This window comes from Heterodontus francisci, chromosome 5 (genome assembly GCF_036365525.1).
Source record: "Heterodontus francisci isolate sHetFra1 chromosome 5, sHetFra1.hap1, whole genome shotgun sequence".
In the NCBI taxonomy this organism is placed as follows: domain Eukaryota; kingdom Metazoa; phylum Chordata; class Chondrichthyes; order Heterodontiformes; family Heterodontidae; genus Heterodontus; species Heterodontus francisci.
The window spans coordinates 32246931-32265489 of NC_090375.1; the positions used below are offsets into that span (position 1 = coordinate 32246931).

The following is an 18559-nucleotide window of genomic DNA, read 5'->3' on the forward strand; positions in this document are numbered from 1 at the left end:
GAGGAGTGAGGAGCACATTATATTGAGGAGAACATTAAACTGAGGAGGAGTGAGGAGCACATTATATTGAGGAGAACATTAAACTGAGGAGGAGTGAGGAGCACATTATTTGCACTGGATCAGTTATTGCTACCACGCAAAGTTGTTGGAAATACTCCCAAGCCAATAAAGTTGCTTACCTTTTGCTGAGCCATGCAGTTGCTCATTGATAGTCCTTTTTTTGTTACTAGACTTAACAGTTGGTTTGAACTTAATTTGGTCTTCCAATGGTCCAAACATACTTTCATGGATCACTGTAACACTTGTAGGTGGCTGTTATATACAGTATTAGCCTGCTGTTTTACCTAAAATCATTTAATGGCACATAGGAACATAAATATTTTTAGATCTATTTAAAAGCCATTGCGACCATCAGATCTGTGTCTTGTTTAATACATTTCAATCCCATAAACCACCATATTCCTTATTCTCTTCTCTCTCCAGAACCTTATCTGGCTTTCTCTTCATCTTGTTTATACTGTCCTCCTCAATGTCTTTTCCAACACTTTATTAGAGGAGTGCTTTAAATCATCATTGACTGTGGTACTACCTGCCTGGGTTTTACACTGTTGGTGTCTCTCATCCAGAGTGAAGAAATAGATCAATCAAATTCCGAAGCGGAATTATATCAGTGCAGAAACACTTTAAATATTATATAAAAATGCACTTACAAAATAACCCTATTGAATGCCAACAGCTATTATTGTACTCGTACATTATTTATATTATTGGCTGTCACAACTTAATGTAGTTTTCAGTGTGTGAACTTTACTGCCGCATATGTAACAGGTCTATTAATCTTGCACTAAATGTTGCTTTTGTACCATTTTACTAGATCATGGGTCCTCAAAAGCCACTTGAGGAGGTCGGCAAGGAGTCAGCTCAGCACAGTTCAAAGCTCCTGAGTGATGTAAATGATTTAAAAAGGAAAACTACTGGTGAATAACTTGACCAATTTAGTTGTTCAGTATTAATCTCAGCACTTTGTTATTGGTGGAAACCATTGAACTGAATGAAGGAAAAATTTTCTGGGCTATAGTAGAGGAAAGAGTAGAGGATTGGAACTAATTGGATAGCTCCTACAAAGAGCTAGCACAGGCTTAATGAGGCAAATGGCCTCTTTCTGTGCTGTAACTTTCTATGATTACAGCGAAAAATTTTCCTTTCTAATAAGCATAGATCTAGGTTTTTGTTTAAATCACTCTGCGGAAAACATGGAAAGCAGGATGGGCAGGAAGCCCCTGTCCCTCCGCAGCGTGAGGTCGGGCAGCTTTTAACTCTTGGGCCTCATCTACATATCCACGGTCAGTTTCCTGCCCGAATCCAGTGGTAAGAGCTACCTGGCTGTTGGGTCACAGTGGGATTTTGAGGATTAGCTGGCCCCTGGCAGGGGTCCTCGGCACTGAGGTGAGTGTGTAGGTTGGAGGGGAGGGAGGGTTGGAAGGGCATTGTGGGAGGGAGATGGCGAGGGAACTCCAAACCAGAGTCTGCCCATAGTATCGTTGCAGGGCCCGATGGAACATCCTGCCTCTGCTAGGCCACAGCAAACCTGATAGGAATTTAAAATGAACTTGCCTTTCTGGAACACTTCTGCCCCCCAGCTCCTCCTCGCCACAAAGTGCCCCACTCACCTTCTAAAAAAAGAGCAGATTATTATGGGGACCCACAGAAAGGCAGCAGGATTGGAGAGGTATGTCACATTTTAACTGCCAGCCCACTGCTGGGTGGTTGGGGTGTGGGGGGAGCTGGTTAAAACCTTATGAGATTCCAAGACCATGCAAATGTCATCTCTAGAGAACAAGTAGCAACTGCCAATGGATATTGCAATGTCTGATTGATACCCTGCAGGTTATTAGTTTATCCTGGATGAAGGGAGATAATTCATAGAGCTTCATCCACTTGATGTTGGACCTGCAGTTGTTTAGTTTCCTCAGGTTCTATATTGGTGCAGATTGCACACTATGGGCTGAATGTTATTCTCCCACTGCCAGGGGTAGCAGCGGGCAAAGGAAAGGAGGGGGGCACGCACTGCCATGCCACCACGATCTAGCTCGCGGTGGCTCATTATAATAAGGGCTGCCAGACCTGCACAATGGAACCCTGTACCCTTTCCCCCCCCGTTCACTGAAAATTAATTTCTGACCCGTTTCCCCGCCCATACAATGAAAATGAAAGGACACCCCCCCAAAAAAATACTTGCATTGTTGATTTGACCTCTCCCCTCCAACTGCTCAAAGTGCAGAAGTCACCCCTTCCCCCCCACCCCTATACTACACGTGCAAATTTAAACCTGTTCTCTCACCCGCTCCCCCCCACCTCCCCCCCACTACACTAAAACTCCAAAGTTCACCCCTTCCCCACCTCGGTGGCGCCAGCTTTCCCTGGACGGGAAAGTGAAGGCGTGTGAGTGCCAGTCACCACAGGCAAGATCGCAGACAGCCAGTAAGATCGCGGGGAATTGTAGGTAAATGTATCCATTGCCTTTATTTAAATATTTAAAGTCGCGGCCCATCACTGAGCCGTGGGGGACGGCCACCACGGAGCCTCTGCGCTGCTGGGAAGATTGGGCTGGCAATCCTGGCGTTGGGCTCCATGGCAGACTGTTACTACTGCGATCTTCCACCCACACCCCCCGCCACGGAGCCTGACGTTGGGGCCTCAACAAAATTCCAGCCCTTTGGCTGGGATGTAACGAGGAGACAGTGACTCCACCCAACGGATATAAAGTATTTTTTGTGGCTCAGGCAATTAATTGCCTGAGTTCATTGCTTCCACCCTTCTGAGGCAGGATGTCCTGCCTCCAAGAGCTGCCAACCAATCAGAGGGCTGGCAGCTCTTCAGTCCCAGCAGCGCCATCAGGAGCGGAGGCTACTGCTGGGACTGCAGCAGTAATGGAGGCCGGAGGAGAAGTTAAGTGGGATCAGAGCTCACCAAGGCCAATCATCCAGACCCTGGCAAGAGGGAGGTGTGTCGATCGCGAGGGCAGGGTCAGTCTTCCTCTGGGATGTAGCAGGTGCTGAGGGAACCAACAAGAGGGGAAAATATACTTGACCTCGTCCTCACCAATCTGCCTGCCGCAGATGCATCTGTCCGTGACAGTATTGGCAGGAGTGACCACCGCACAGTCGTTGTGGAGACGAAGTCCCGCCTTCACATTGCGGATACCCTCCTTTGTGTTGTGTGACACTACCACCATGCTAAATGGGATAGATTTCGAACAGATCTAGCAATGCAAAACTGGGCATCCATGAGGCGCTGTGGGCCATCAGCAGCAGCAGAATTGTACTCAATCACAATCTGTAACCTCATGGCCCGGCATATCCCCCACTCTACCATTACCATCAAACCAGGAGACCAACCCTGGTTCAATGAAGAGTGCAGGAGAGCATGCCAGGAGCAGCACCAGGCATACCTCAAAATGAGGTGTCAACCTGGTGAAGCGACAACACAGGATTATCTACGTGCCAAACTGCATAAGCAGCATGTGACAGACAGAGCTAAGCGATCCCATAACCAACGGATCAGATCTCAGCTCTGCAGTCCTGCCATATCCAGCCGTGAATGGTGGTGGACAATTAAGCAACTAACTGGAGGAGATGGTTCCACAAATATCCCCATCCTCGATGGTGGGGAGCCCAGCACATCAGTGCGCAAGATAAGGCTGAAGCATTTGCAACAATCTTCAGCCAGAAGTGTCGAGTTGATAATCCATTTCGGCCTCCTCCTGAAGTTCCCAGCATCACAGATGCCAGACATCAGCCAATTCGATTCACTCCGCGCGATATCAAGAAATGGCTGAAGGCACTGGATACCGCAAAGGCTATGGTCCCTGACAATATTCCGGCAATAGTACTGAAGACCTGTCCTCCAGAACTTGCCGCGCCCCTAGCCAAGCTGTTCCAGTACAGCTACAACACTGGCGTCTACCCTGCAATGTGGAAAATTGCCCAGGTATGTCCTGTACACAAAAAACAGGACAAATCCAACCCGGCCAATAACCGCCCCATCAGCCTACTCTCAATCATCAGTAAAGTGATGGAAGGTGTCAGCAATAGTGCCATCAAGCGGCACTTGCTTAGCAATAACCTGCTCAGTGACGCTCAGTTTGGGTTCCGCCAGGGCCACTCAGCTCCTGACCTCATGACAGCATTGGTTCAAACATGGACAAAAGAGCTGAACTCAAGAGGTGAGGTGAGAGTGACTGCCCTTGACATCAAGGCAGCATTCGACCGAGTATGGCATCAAGGAGCCCTAGCAAAACTGAAGTCAATGGGATTCAAGGGGAAAACCCTCCCTGTTTGGAGTCATACCTAGCGGAAAGGAAGATGGTTGGGGTTGTTGGAAGTCAATCATCTGCGCTCCAGGACATCACTGCAGGAGTTCCTCAGGGTAGTGACCTAGGCCCAACCATCTTCAGCTGCTTCATCAATGACCTTCCTTCAATCATAAGGTCAGCACCATTCGTGACTCCTCAGATACTGAAGCAGTCCGTGTAGAAATGCAGCAAGACTTGGACAATATCCAGGCTTGGGCTGATAAGTGGCAAGTAACATTTGCGCCACACAAGTGCCAGGCAGTGACCATCTCTAACAAGAGAGAATCTAACCATCTCGCCTTGACATTCAATGGCATTACCATCGCTGATTCCCCCACTATCAACATCCTAGGGGCTACTATTGACCAGAAATTGAACAGGAGTAGCCATATAAATACCATGGCTACAAGAGCAGGTCAGAGGCTAGGAATCCTGTGGCGAGTAACTCACCTCCTGACTCCCCAAAGCCTCTCCACCATCTACAAGGCACAAGTCAGGAGTGTGATGGAATACTCTCCACTTACCTGGATGGGTGCAGCTCCAACAACACTCAAGAAGCTCGACACCATCCAGGACAAAGCAGCCCGCTTGATTGGCATCCCATCTGCAAACATTCACTCCCTCCACCACCGACGCACAGTGGAACAGTGTGTACCATCTACAATAAAAGCAAAATACTGCGGATGCTGGAAATCTGAAACAAAAACAAGAAATGCTGGAATCACTCAGCATTCTGTGACCTTTCTAATATTTGTCAGTTCCGAAGAAGGGTCACTGACCCGAAACGTTAACTCTGCTTCTCTTTCCACAGATGCTGCCAGACCTGCTGAGTGATTCCAGCATTTCTTGTTTTTGTACCATCTACAAGATGCACTGCAGCAATGCACCAAGACTCCTTAGACAGCACTTTCCAAACCTGTGACCTCTACCAACTAGAAGGACAAGGGCAGCAAATACATAGGAACACCACCACCTGCAATTTCCCCTCCAAGTCACACACCATCCTGACTTGGAACTATATCGCCGTTCCTTCGCTGTTGCTGGGTCAAAATCCTGGAACTCCCTTCCTAACAGCACTGTGGGTGTACCTACCCCACATGGACTGCAGCGGTTCAAGAAGGCAGCTCACCACCACTCAAGGGCAATTAGGGATGGGCAATTAATGCTGGCCTGGCCAGCGATGCCCACATCCCATGAATGAATAAAAAAAAATGCGGCAGGAGCCTGATCAGGAGGGTTTTAATCGGCGGCCTCTCTGGTGGCAAAATGCCCAACCACCTCTGGTAAAATACCAGTGGCAGGAAGAGGTCCTTAAGTTAAGGCGTATGGTCAGACGGGCCACCCACCACCTCCCCCGCTGCTGCTAAAATATCAGTGGAGGTGGGTAGGCACAGGAATGGCACCGTGCCCACCTCCCAGCCGCTCCCGGTGGGGGGGGGAAGGGCACAGGATTTCAGAGAATGTTCACCTGGGCAGAAAGCGAGCGTCGGATGATCAGCTGCACATTTTCCACACCACCTGATTTTCATCGCTATTGACTTCCATGGCAACAATAATTGGGCAGGATCTGAAACAGGAACATATGAATATGAGTAGGCCATTCTGCCCCTCGAGCCTGTTCCGCCATTGAAAGAGATCATGGCTGACCTGCGATCTAACTTTTTATACCTGCCTTTGACCCATATCCCTTCATAGCTATGGTTAACAAAAATCTCTCTGGCAACTGACCCACTACTGCCCACCAGTAAAAGTAAACATTCACACCAATCTCTGAGAAGCGCAAGTCCGTTGGACCAAAATGCCCTTTCAGGTCCCACTTTTTTAAGTTATTAAGAACAAATGACTCTGATCATAGGAGAATAATCGGTGGAATATAACATGTCAGACTGGAATAATGTTAGTCTAATATCCTAGAGTATCTGTTGCTTTCAGAGATCAGCAAAAAAGTTCAAAGTTTTCTCCACGCCAGTTTTGGTAGGAAGAATGAGGAGAGGCAATATAAACTAAAGGGTGTGCAGGAACAGAGAAATGTGACGTATATATGCTCAGACCATTGAAGGTGGCTAGGCAGCTTGAGAAAGTAGTTAAAAAGGCATACGGGATCCTGAGCTTTATAACTAGAGGCATACAGTACAAAATGGGGGAGACAGTGGTGTCTTGCTAATGTCACTGAACCAGTAATCCAGAGGCCCAGGCTAGTGCCCTGAGGACATGGGGTCAAATCCCAGCACGACAGCTGGTGGAATTTAAATTCAATTAATTAATAAGTTCAATTAATTAATAAAATCTGGAATTAAAAAGCTAGTCTCAGTGATAGTGCCATGAAACTATCATCGATTGTCATAAAAACCCATCTGGTTCACTAATGTCCTTTAGGGAAGGAAATCTGCCTTCCTTACCTGGTCTGGCCTACATGTGACTTCATACCCACAACAATGTGGTTGACTCTTAACTGCCCTCTGAAATGGCTTAGCAAGCCATTCAGCTGTCAAATGTTGACCTTGCCAGCAACACCCATGTCCCATGAAAGAATTTAAAAAAGCAAGAAGGTTATGATAAACCTGTATAAAACATTGGTTCTGCCTCAACTGGAGTATTGTGTCCAAATCTGGGCATTTTAAGAAGGATATGAAGGCTTTAGAGAGGGTGCAAAAAAGATTTACGAGAATGGTTTCAGGGATGAGGGGCTTCAGTTACATGGATAGGTTGGAGAAGATAGGGTTGTTCTCCTTAGAGAAGAGAAGGTTGAGAGGATATTTGATAGAGGTGTTCAAAATCACGAGGGTCTGGACAGAGTAGATAGAGAGAAACTGTTACCATTGGCAGAAGGGTCAGAACCAGAGGACACTGATTTAAAGTGATTGGGAAAAGAACCAAATGCAACATAAGAGAAACTTTTTAATGCAGCGAGTGGTTAGGATGTAGAATGCACTGCCTGAGTGTGGTGGAGGCAGATTCAATTGAGGCTTTCAAAAGGGAATTGGATCAGCAGCTGAAGGAAAGCAATCTGCAGGGCCAAGGGGGAAAGGCGGGGGAGCGTGACTAGCTAAATTGTCTTGCAGAGATACGGCATGGGTACAATGGGCTGAATGGCCTCCTTCTGTGCTGTGACTATTCTATGATTCTGTGAAGTTTTATCTGGGTTATTTCTGGGTCCATGTAAAGGAGTGTGTTCCTTCTGTGGGTGTAGTGTCCAAACTCCTCCTTTCATTCTGTTAACTGTTCAGGGCTTGTGAATCAACTGAATGGACTGAAGGAGAAAGTTGATCAGATTCGGAACAACGCACTTAATGTGAGCAGACAGCTGAGTGAGCCCCTACAGATACTGGCAGAATTACCTAATGGTAAGTAATGTAGATAATTCAAACATGCCAAAAACAAGTGGAAATGTTAATTGTCGAGGAAATGAAAGGATCTGAGACTTTGTATAATTTCCATTCAGAAATGTTCAGATTGTCAATGCAGCAATCAAGAGCTGACCTGAGTGAGTGCCTTCCATTTACGTATTCAGAGAGATTTACAGCTACACTCCCAACACATATAAAAACAGCCCTCAGCCTCCAAAAGTCTGATAGTGAATATTATGGGTGAAAGTTAAACTCACACCCAGGTATTTCAGGAATTGATGGAATCCTATAGAAGAATGTGCCCTATCTTTACATAAAATGGAGATTCTGTTCATTACAGCTGTGGTTGTGCCATGATATCAGGAAACCTGAATACGGTTAGGTGGGGCTCAGCTTTGTAGGCCAGCACTGATCTGGCTGCTGAATTCTGTAAAGGGATTGGTCAGTTCAATGGATGTGAACTGCACTCAAGCTTTCTCCTTGAAGTTTTGTGAATTCGGGTTGTAAAACAACTGTAGTGATGGGAATTTATGTATCCTCCCTGAAGGGGTTAATTAACACGCAGGGGGCTAATTTTTCTGTTTTCGCTACTGTGCACAATTGAATCTCCTGGATACCCGGTGCATAGATGAGAAATGGAAGGACTCCCTTAGTGCTTGTTCTCCACCCTGCCCCATTTTCCTCTATGTGCTATGCCCAGATGATTCAAAATGCACAATAACAGCAGTAGCGTGTATTTATATAATGTCTTTAACATAGTAAAATGCCTCAGGAGCATTATAAAAAATTGACATGAGGCACATAAGGAGCAAGTACAACAGGAATCAAAGAGTTAGATTTTAAGGAGTGTCTTAAAGGTGAAGAGAGAGGTGGAGAGGTTTAGGGAGGGAAATCCAGAGCTTAGGAATTTACAGCTGCCAGCGAAAGGAAATCAGGAATGGACAGGAGGCCAAGATTGGAGGGATGAAGAGTTCTCAGAGGGTTGTAGGGCTGGAGGAGGTTGCAGAGATTGGGGAGTGGAGGGGCGAGGCCATGGAGGGATTTGAACACAAACATGATCATTTTAAATTTGAGGCATTGCTGGGTTGAGATGCTTTTCAAGGAACCTTTCCGTTTGTATATTGCAGGTACTGCTGCTAGAGTCCGTCAGGCAAAAGATCGTACCATCTCAGCTAACCTGACAGCAGCTGCAGCTCTTGCTGAAATTCAGCAGTTCAGTCGGCAACTGCTGAGGACATCTGGCACTTTGGCAAGGGTCAATAAAACCGTCAGAGAAACAAATGACCTTATAAATGATTCAGCAAAGACTGGTAAGTTTACAGTGAAAAATTGATTAAAGTTCATTTTTGACAAATGCACTTAATTTGCATGACGAGACATGTGCAGCACCAAAACAAACAAACAGACTTTTAATTTAAAAAAATCAAAACTCCTGCAATCAAGTTTTCTGCCACATTACCATCCTCATTGTTCACCCCAGAATAATGGATTTCTTGCTTCCAGCTCTAATATTGCAGTAGCTTGTAGAATGTAAGTATAAACCTGTTTTGTCTTTATTTTAATTTCTGCTCTTTTCCCTTGCAGCTGTGGCTGCTGGAAAAAAGGTACAAGAGATCGAAATTCAAGCCAATTATTTGCTGGACAGGCTGAAGCCATTGAAAATGCTTGAGGATAACCTGAGCAGAAATTTATCAGAGATAAAGGAATTGATTAATCAGGCCCGGAAGCAAGCTGCCTCTGTAAGTGTAGTCATTGAGCAAGTGAATTTTTTTTTAGAGATACAGCACTGAAACAGGCCCTTCGGCCCACCGTGTCTGTGCCGACCATCAACCACCCATTTATACTAATCCTACACTAATCCCATATTCCTACCACATCCCCACCTGTCCCTATATATTTCCCTACCACCTACCTATACTAGGGGCAATTTATAATGGCCAATTAACCTATCAACCAGCAAGTCTTTGGCATGTGGGAGGAAACCGGAGCACCTGGAGGAAACCCACGCAGACACAGGGAGAACTTGCAAACTCCACACAGGCAGTACCCAGAATTGAACCCGGGTCACTGGAGCTGTGAGGCTGCGGTGCTAACCACTGCGCCACTGTGCTGCTTGTACATCAAAGTTTTTAAAATAATCGCTTGGTGGTCACTTACTTTGTATTTTTTGCTTAAATAGCTCATCACACCATCTCCTGCTCATTCACTGTTAGTGTCTCAAAATAGTGCTCCTGACCTTAGTTTTCTCTTCCTCCTACATCTACAGGATTTTAAAGCTCCAAATTAGCAACACCTAAACTTGCCTCATTCCCCTCCTTTTTGCAACATTGGTGGTGTTCTACACTGTGGGCCTTACTCTTTCACCTACGTCTCTTAAAAATATTTTTTAAAAACTGCAATTTGTCCTTAAAATAACAAGTAAATAAAAGGTATCAATATCTGAAGGGAGTAGAGGCAGGTAAGCATTTTAGTGATAGATCCTAAGGGCTAGTTTTGTTTGCTTAGATAATTGGGCAGGCAGTGACATTGCTATACACCGAGTAGACAAACAGTGTGAATGGGGCGGTGGGGAGGTAGTGGGGGTGATTACACAGGGGCAGCAGCAGGGTGGAGTATTTTTGGGCAGGGGTGGGGGGGGGAATGCAAGTGTACAGGGACCTGCAATGGTCTGGAGTATTTTGTGGGGGTGGGTGCAGGCGTACATGGTCTGGGATTAGGCTGGAGTATTATTTGGCAGGGGGGTGGGGAGTGCAGGTGTACGGGGATTGCTAATGGGCTGGAGTATTTTTTTGTGGGGGGGGGGGGTTGGTGGCTGCGAGCACACAGAGCTGGAGTATTTTTGTGGAGCAAGTAGCAATATTCTGTGAGGTCATTTTTACTGATTAAGAGCTGATGGAGTGAGCCCTTTCTAAAAGAAGTTACTAACCATTGGATTTGCGATGGAGGTGGTCGCCCTTGTGTCAATATCAGACCAAGCTACCAGCAGTACATTACACTTTTGCATTGGTATGTTGAATATTTCTGAGTGGCTCCAGTGCATGCACTTGAGTCGGAGTACAACGCAAACAGTTACAAATGCAGAAGCAAGGTGAGTCCTCAATTTCAACCTCTGTTATGCACATATATTAAATAAAATAAGCAATAGTTTGATTGCTTTGCGGAAGTAGACAAATAGTTAAGGGAGTTTTGATACTATTCCTCAATTTGACCTTTTCCCAGATTAAAGTGGCAGTATCGGCTGACCGAGATTGTATCCGTGCCTACCAGCCAGCACTATTGAGTAGCAATTACAATACTCTGACACTGAATGTGAAAACCTCTGAAGCAGAAAACTTACTGTTCTACCTCGGCAGCAGCACCAGCGTGAGTAACCAGTTACAGCTGCTGACACAAATTGTGCAGCTTCCCCTGTTGAGGGTTACGATATCAGAGGACAATCAGATTGTTGAAATAGTAAAACAAATAAAACAATTGGTGCAGCCATTGCTATTTACAAACTACCCTTCTTCAAATGCATTTAAATAATGAAAATGGATCACCAAGTAACTGAAATGGAATTATTATTTTCCAAATCAGAGTTCCATTTTTCTTGTGAGTGAGGAAGATTAGTATTTAGAGAGCAATAACTTTTTGTGATTGTAGAAGTGGTTCTGTAGGACTCTTTCACAGTAATTTGATAGAAATATTTCCTTTCTTTACTAACTAGTTAATTCATAAATAGTTTTTATTCTCGTGTGTACAATTTGACAAGTGGAAATAATTTTTTGAATAATATACATGTATTTCAAATATTTTTGAATGTGTTTTGATAATACATCAATGGTATCAGTAGGTGTTTAGCCATGGGTTATGGACAGGATCGGTTGGAGTGGGGCACAGTTTTAAAAAAAGGTTGTCCATTTAGATATCCCAGCAACTCATTATTTTGTTCGAATATTTCTTCTGCAGTCAACAGAATGCATAGGTAGTGAATTGGATTTTGAAAAGATATACTTGCCCAAAAAGCCAGGATGGGCGCATCTGCTTTTGATTTGGTTGTTGTAAGGCATCTTTAACATCTTGTATCAGCATTACCTGGTTGAGGGTATTTTAAAAATATCAGGCAGTTTGCAAAACGGGTGCCATGCAAAATGAGTTTCAAAGTTTAAAAAAAAATTGTTGTTGTCTTGGTTGCATAGTTTTTTTTCTCCGGGGAATATGTGGTTTGCCTTTAAGGCTTGCAAAGGATCAGTACTGCTTTAAGAACCAGCAGGCCTCTGGAGTTACCGAGAAGGTGCATTTTTGTTGCCTTGGATACAGCCATTCAGAGACTGCAATTGAAAGGGTGCGTTCTCGTTACCATGGATACAGCCACTTGGATTGAGCAACATGCAATACATTTGTTACAATTCAATTTTGAACTGGCTTTTTAGTTGGAGACAGTCTGTTCTAACAGAGAACACAGACAGACAGCTGTGGTGTTAGCACCTGAAAAAGAGCTCTCGGCCATTTAAACTGACAATCTTTTCTCCCTCAAAAACTCTAATGTCAGATTGATTCTATTGAAAGTATTTGCAAGTTGTTAATTGTTGAAATCCATCGCTGAAGAAGGAAGCATCACTTACTACGGACTGTTCTACTGTGGAAGAACCTTTTTTCCCCATCGGATGGCTGTGAGGACTTCAAGCAACATTGGACTGTAAATTTGCAAGGACTCTAATTTTTTTCTATTTTAAATGTTGTTTATATCTTCATAGTGTTTAAGAATTTAATTTTTCTAATTAAACAGCTAATTTGTTGATTTAAAGACACCTGGTTTGGTTAGCCTCATTGGGGGGTTAATAGATGGTACAATTTGGCTGGATCTTTCTTTAAATTGGAAAGTTTTATATGATATGTCAGGCAATCTGTGGAGGGACGGGATTGAATTATCAGTGTGTTGGTCCCACCACAATCAGAATCGTATATTTTGTGTATTTTGTTTGGGGGCTTTGACTGGAGCGGTCCGTTGTAATAGTATCCTTCTTAATGGGCCCATTAGTCCCTTAACTTCTTTGTGCAGCGCTTCTGGCCCCCAGCGAGTTAACATCCGTAGCACTTAAAGCAGCCAGAAGCACTGCACAAAGAACAGCCAGGCACTGCGCAAATGACTACTGGCAACACCTATGCAGTCATATTCAGCTGGCCTCAGATGCCGGAAACATCAGAGGAATATATGATGGCATTAACAGAGCTTTTGGGCCAACCATCAAGAAGATCGCCCCCCTCAAATCTAAATCAGAGGACATAATCACTGACCAACGCAAGCAAATGGACCGCTGTGTTGAGCACTACCTAGAACTGTATTCCAGTGAGAATGTTGTCACTGAGACTGCCCTCAATGCAGCCCAGTCTCTGCCAGTCATGGATGAGCTGGAGGTACAGCCAACAAAATCGGAACTCAGTGATGCCATTGATTCTCTAGCCAGCGGAAAAGCCCCTGGGAAGGACAGCATTACCCTTGAAATAATCAAGAGTGCCAAGCCTGCTATACTCTCAGCACTACATGAACTGCTTTGCCTGTGCTGGGATGAGGGAGCAGTACCTCAGGACATGCGCGATGCCAGTATCATCACCCTCTATAAAAACAAAGGTGACCGCGGTGACTGCATCAACTACCGTGGAATCTCCCTGCTTAGTATAGTGGGGAAAGTCTTTGCTCGAGTCACTTTAAACAGGCTCTAGAAGCTGGCCGAGCGCGTCTACCCTGAGGCACAGTGTGGCTTTCTTGCAGAGAGATCGACCATTGACATGCTGTTCTCTCTTCGTCAGATACAGGAGAAATGCCGTGAACAGCAGATGCCCCTCTACATTGCTTTCATTGATCTCACCAAAGTCTTTGACCTCGTCAGCAGACGTGGTCTCTTCAGACTATTACAAAAGATTGGATGTCCACCAAAGCTACTAAGTATCATCACCTCATTCCATGACAATATGAAAGGCACAATTCAACATAGCAGCACCTCATCAGACCCCTTTCCTATCCTGAGTGGCGTGAAACAGGGCTGTGTTCTCGCACCCACACTTTTTGGGATTTTCTTCTCCCTGCTGCTCTCACATGCGTTCAAGGCTTCAGAAGAAGGAATTTTCCTCCACACAAGATCAGGCGGCAGGTTGTTCAACCTTAATCGTCTAAGAGCCAAGTCCAAAGTACGGAAAGTCCTCATCAGGGAACTCCTCTTTGCTGACGATGCTGCTTTAACATTTCACACTGAAGAGTGTCTGCAGAGTCTCATCGACAGGTTTGCGGCTGCCTGCAATGAATTTGGCCTAACCATCAGCCTCAAGAAAACGAACATCATGGGGCAGGACGTCAGAAATGCTCCATCCATCAATATTGGCGACCACGCTCTGGAAGTGGTTCAAGAGTTCACCTACCTAGGCTCAACTATCACCAGCAACCTGTCTCTCGATGCAGAAATCAACAAGCGCATGGGAAAGGCTTCCACTGCTATGTCCAGACTGGCCAAGAGAGTGTGGGAAAATGGCGCACTGACATGGAACACAAAAGTCCGCGTGTATCAAGCCTGTGTCCTCAGTACCTTGCTCTATGGCAGCGAGGCCTGGACAACGTATGTCAGCCAAGAGCGACGTCTTAATTCATTCCATCTTCGCTGCCTCCGGAGAATACTTGGCATCAGGTGGGAGGACCGTATCTCCAACACAGAAGTCCTTGAGGTGGCCAACATCCCCAGCTTATACACCCTACTGAGTCAGCAGCGCTTGAGATGGCTTGGCCATGTGAGCCGCATGGAAGATGGCAGGATCCTCAAAGACACATTGTACAGCGAGCTGGTATCAGACCCACCGGCCGTCCTTGTCTCCGCTTTAAAGACGTCTGCAAATGCGACATGAAGTCCTGTGACATTGATCACAAGTCGTGGGAGTCAGTTGCCAGCGTTCGCCAGAGCTGGCAGGCAGCCATAAAGGCGGGGCTAAAGTGTGGCGAGTCGAAGAGACTTAGCAGTTGGCAGGAAAAAAGACAGAAGCGCAAGGGGAGAGCCAACTGTGTAACAGCCCCGACAAACAAATTTTTTTGCAGCACCTGTGGAAGAGCCTGTCACTCTAGAATTGGCCTTTATAGCCATGCGCTGCTGCACAAACCACTGACCACCTCCAGGCGCTTACCCATTGTCTTTCGAGATAAGGAGGCCAAAGAAAGAAGTCCCTTAACTGGAAAAGTTGAAATTACAAATCAACATTCATGCATTCTAAAATATCAGCCTTGGGTACAATATCTCAGCACAGTGCCTATTGAGTTCTGGACTTGGATTTCAATGCAGTGCTTTCTGAAGAAGTAATTCTACTCTGCCAGCTGTGACAGTTTGAACAATCTCAACTCAGACTAACATTGTCCAAATTCAGCACTCATTGGAAATCTCTAACAAACAGGTTACAACAATTGCTGGGGGCTGAGTTTTATGACCTCCTTGCAGCAGGTTTGAAGGCGGGAAAGGCATTTGATCAGCTGGGATGGTGGTGGGTGGGGATCCCATCACCTTCCCGCCTCCACCCCAATTAAGTCTGTGGTGGATGGCTTTCTTACCACGCTGCCAATTGAGGCCCCAAAGTGGGCAATTACTGCCCAATTATGGCCCTCACCTCGCCACCTCTGGTTTTAGTCCAGCGGTGGGCGGGCCTTTCGCCACATGCGGAGCGTGACAAGCAACCCTGCGCAGGTTGCTTGCTGGCTCTTGGGGAGGGTCCCTCGTTCAAAGGCCTGATCGAGGGACCCGGCATCAGGAAGAGGGGGAGGCCATGCAAAGAGCCACAACCCTGCTCTTCCTACTAAACCTCCTACAGCACCCCCTCCCCCCACTGACCCCCACCCCATGAAACCCCTCCCACCATAATTGACCTGTGGCCTGGGTCCCTCGGCCATCCTAGGCCTCAGCTGCATCCATTACCGGCAGCAGCCGCCGGCTCCATGATGGCGCTAATCAGTAAAAGAGCTGACTGCCTCTGATTGGCCAGCAGCTCTCAGTGGGTGGGATTTTTATCCCTGGGGTCCTTAATCCCGGGGAAGGTCCACTGCTGCCCAGTTAAGTGTCTGATTGGCGTGTGATGTGGCAGGCCTTCCTGAAAAGAGGCGATGCAGGGCTATCGCTGGTTCTAGAGCTGGTGACTGAGACAGCCATCACCTGCATAAAATACCACCCTCAGTGTGGGAACTGCAAATATATTTTTGGAATAAGAAGTGCTGTTCTGAGTCTGGGAATTGCTGGGATAATGAAGGGGGAGTTTTACTGTGCAGCTTACCCTTGCTATTCTTAATGTGGTAGTGTTTGATGTTGTCACTTCATGTCAGAAGTGGAAATGTGTTCCATTCCTCAGTGCTAGCATTCCTTACATTCTAAATACAAACATTTAATGAAAGATTTTTTATTATACCTTGTAGTTCATAATTTGATCATTTTAAGGTCTGGTAATCTGGGAAATTTCTTCAGGTTCTTAAAATTAGTTTCTGGCCACAAAATATCAAGTAATTTTTCTCATTATGCTTGAACATCCCTTTAATGTTACCGCATGGAAAAAGTGGTATGAGGACTGCTTTGATCATTTTTAAAAAAGAAGACTTGAGTTAAATCTCTGCCTATTCCTCGTTCCACAGACAGAATTCTTGGCTCTGGAGATGCGACGTGGCAGAGTTGCCTTCTTATGGGACGTGGGCTCTGGCACAACAAGATTAGAATACCCTGATCTTCAAATTAACAATAACAAGTGGTACAGGATTCACGCTGCCAGGCAAGTTAACATTCCCTCACTGTGCATATTTCTGATACTAGGTATCAATCGCCTTTTGATTCCCTGATGTTGTTTGAAATTGATGTGTTCAGTTGTGATGTAAGTATTAAGTTATGGAGTAAATTTAGTTAACATAGCTTCACAGGAAGCAAATACTCATTATTCTATTTCAGTTCTCTGTACTTATGGCATCGGCAGCTGTAGTTTGGGTGGAAAACTGACTGGATCACTTCTTGTATTGTGACGCTTTAGTAACCTTTTTGCATTCAGTAAACTCTTCATTTTCTAAGTCTGCTGCCTCATCCAAGTGGCTCGCTTTGTGTGTGGCTTTTGAGCAAAAGAGGGAGATCTGTTCTTGCTCAATGTCCCACATTTCCCAATAGGAGGAACTGGGTTGCTGATTTTCCCCCAGCTAGTTCAGGATAATTGTAACACTTCCAATGCCACCCATTCCAGAGCGGTTCAGTACATTAGCCAGTAGTCACATGTGATTGTGTGAATCTAGATGTGGCTAATTAATTAATAAATACAAAATGGGAACCAGACACTGTTATTAAGTGATCTCAAGTGTCGCATTCGAATGGCAAGTGTACGTTAATCTCTCTGTGCGAATGTTATTGATAGTTATGCATGCTTTACTTTCTTGGTTACTGCTTGTTGGTTATCTGCTAAAATGCTGTGTAACACTTATGAAAACACTTAGAATTAGCTCGACCAATCAAATAACTACTCCAGGCGAGCAGGAGAAACCAACCAATAATGAGCACCCAAACAGGGCACGTCCTGGCAACGGACGTGCAGCGTCCAATCGAGTTCTAGATGCAGAGTGAGGGTGGACCTGGATTACCTCATTGTGCGAGTCAGCATTCTCAGCAATCACTCTGATAAGTCAACGTACTGCTCACAACTGCTGGACCAAAACTGCTGTGTCTGATAAATTCATGACTGAATTTCAAGCTGCAAAGTTTCAGACTGAATAGTAATAGATATTTGTTAAGTAAACATAGACATGAAGTACATTTACTGGTATTTTAAGTAAGGCATTCTCCACTAAAATGAGTGCATGGTGCTAAAAGAGTGTCACCATGAGCTGAATTTTTCTGTTCTCGGCGGCGAGCTTCAAAAAAGGAGCGGCGCACACGCAAGATGTGAGCCACGGAGCCGCCATGTACTTCACGCGGCGGCTCTTTTACATGGAAGGGTTGGTCCGCCCGCCCCCGATGACGTAGAGGGAGCGGGCACTCTATCCCCAACAACGGCGTCCGGCGCCACCGCGCAGGCGCTGGTGCCATTTTTAAAGGACTTCAGGACCTTCAGAATCATTTCAATTTTTAAAGGTACAGATGGGAAAAAATTCAAATTAAAATTTTATTATCAGTTTAAATCCTCTCTCCCACCACCCCCTCCCGATGAGTAATCAATATCTAAATAGCCCTTTCTGGCCAAAAAAATAAAAATTTCGATTCCGACCTTCCCCCCCACCCAACTTTCTCCACTTTACCCTTCAACCCCTTTCCACCATCCCCTCCAGCAATCGCGTAGGTTTTTGCCGTTTCCCCTCCCCCCCAGCCCTTCCTCCCCCCATGAAATAGTAGTAAACCTGAGGATTGGGAGGATTTTAGAATACAGCAAAGGAGGACCAAGAAACCAATAAAGAAAGGGAGAAAAGAATATGAATGTAAATTAGCAAAAGTCATAAAAATGGACTGTAAAAGCCTCTATAGGTACATGAAAAGGAAACGTTTGGCTAAGACAAATGTGGGTCCATTACAGACAGAGTAAGGAGAATTTATAATGGGGAATAGAGAAGTGGCAGAGAAGCCAAATGATTACTTTGTGTCTGTCTTCACTGAGGAAGATACAAGAAATCTCCCAGAATTAGAGATCCAAGGGACAAGGGAGAATGAGGAATTGAAGGAAATTAGTATTAGTAAGAAGGTTGTATTGGAGAAATTAATGGGGCTGAAGGTTGATAAGTCCCCAGGACCTGATAATCTACATCCCAGAGTGTTGAAAGAGGTAGTTATGGAGCTAGTGGATGCATTCATGATCATCTTCCAAAATTCTATAGATTCTGAACAGTTCCTGCAGATTG

At 45.3% G+C, this 18559-nt stretch overlaps 1 protein-coding gene across 3 annotated transcripts in view; it reads left to right on the forward strand.

Annotated features, from left to right (window-relative positions):
* Positions 1-18559, forward strand: part of lama1 (laminin, alpha 1) — a 386693-nt gene that overhangs the window by 313738 nt on the left and 54396 nt on the right. For all 3 annotated transcript variants that reach the window (XM_068031281.1, XM_068031282.1, XM_068031283.1), the window contains exons 41-46: positions 875-977; positions 7582-7698; positions 8829-9011; positions 9286-9440; positions 10921-11064; positions 16331-16464. In XM_068031281.1, the coding sequence (XP_067887382.1) occupies positions 875-977; positions 7582-7698; positions 8829-9011; positions 9286-9440; positions 10921-11064; positions 16331-16464 (836 nt within the window). The remainder of the gene's footprint in view (positions 1-874; positions 978-7581; positions 7699-8828; positions 9012-9285; positions 9441-10920; positions 11065-16330; positions 16465-18559) is intronic.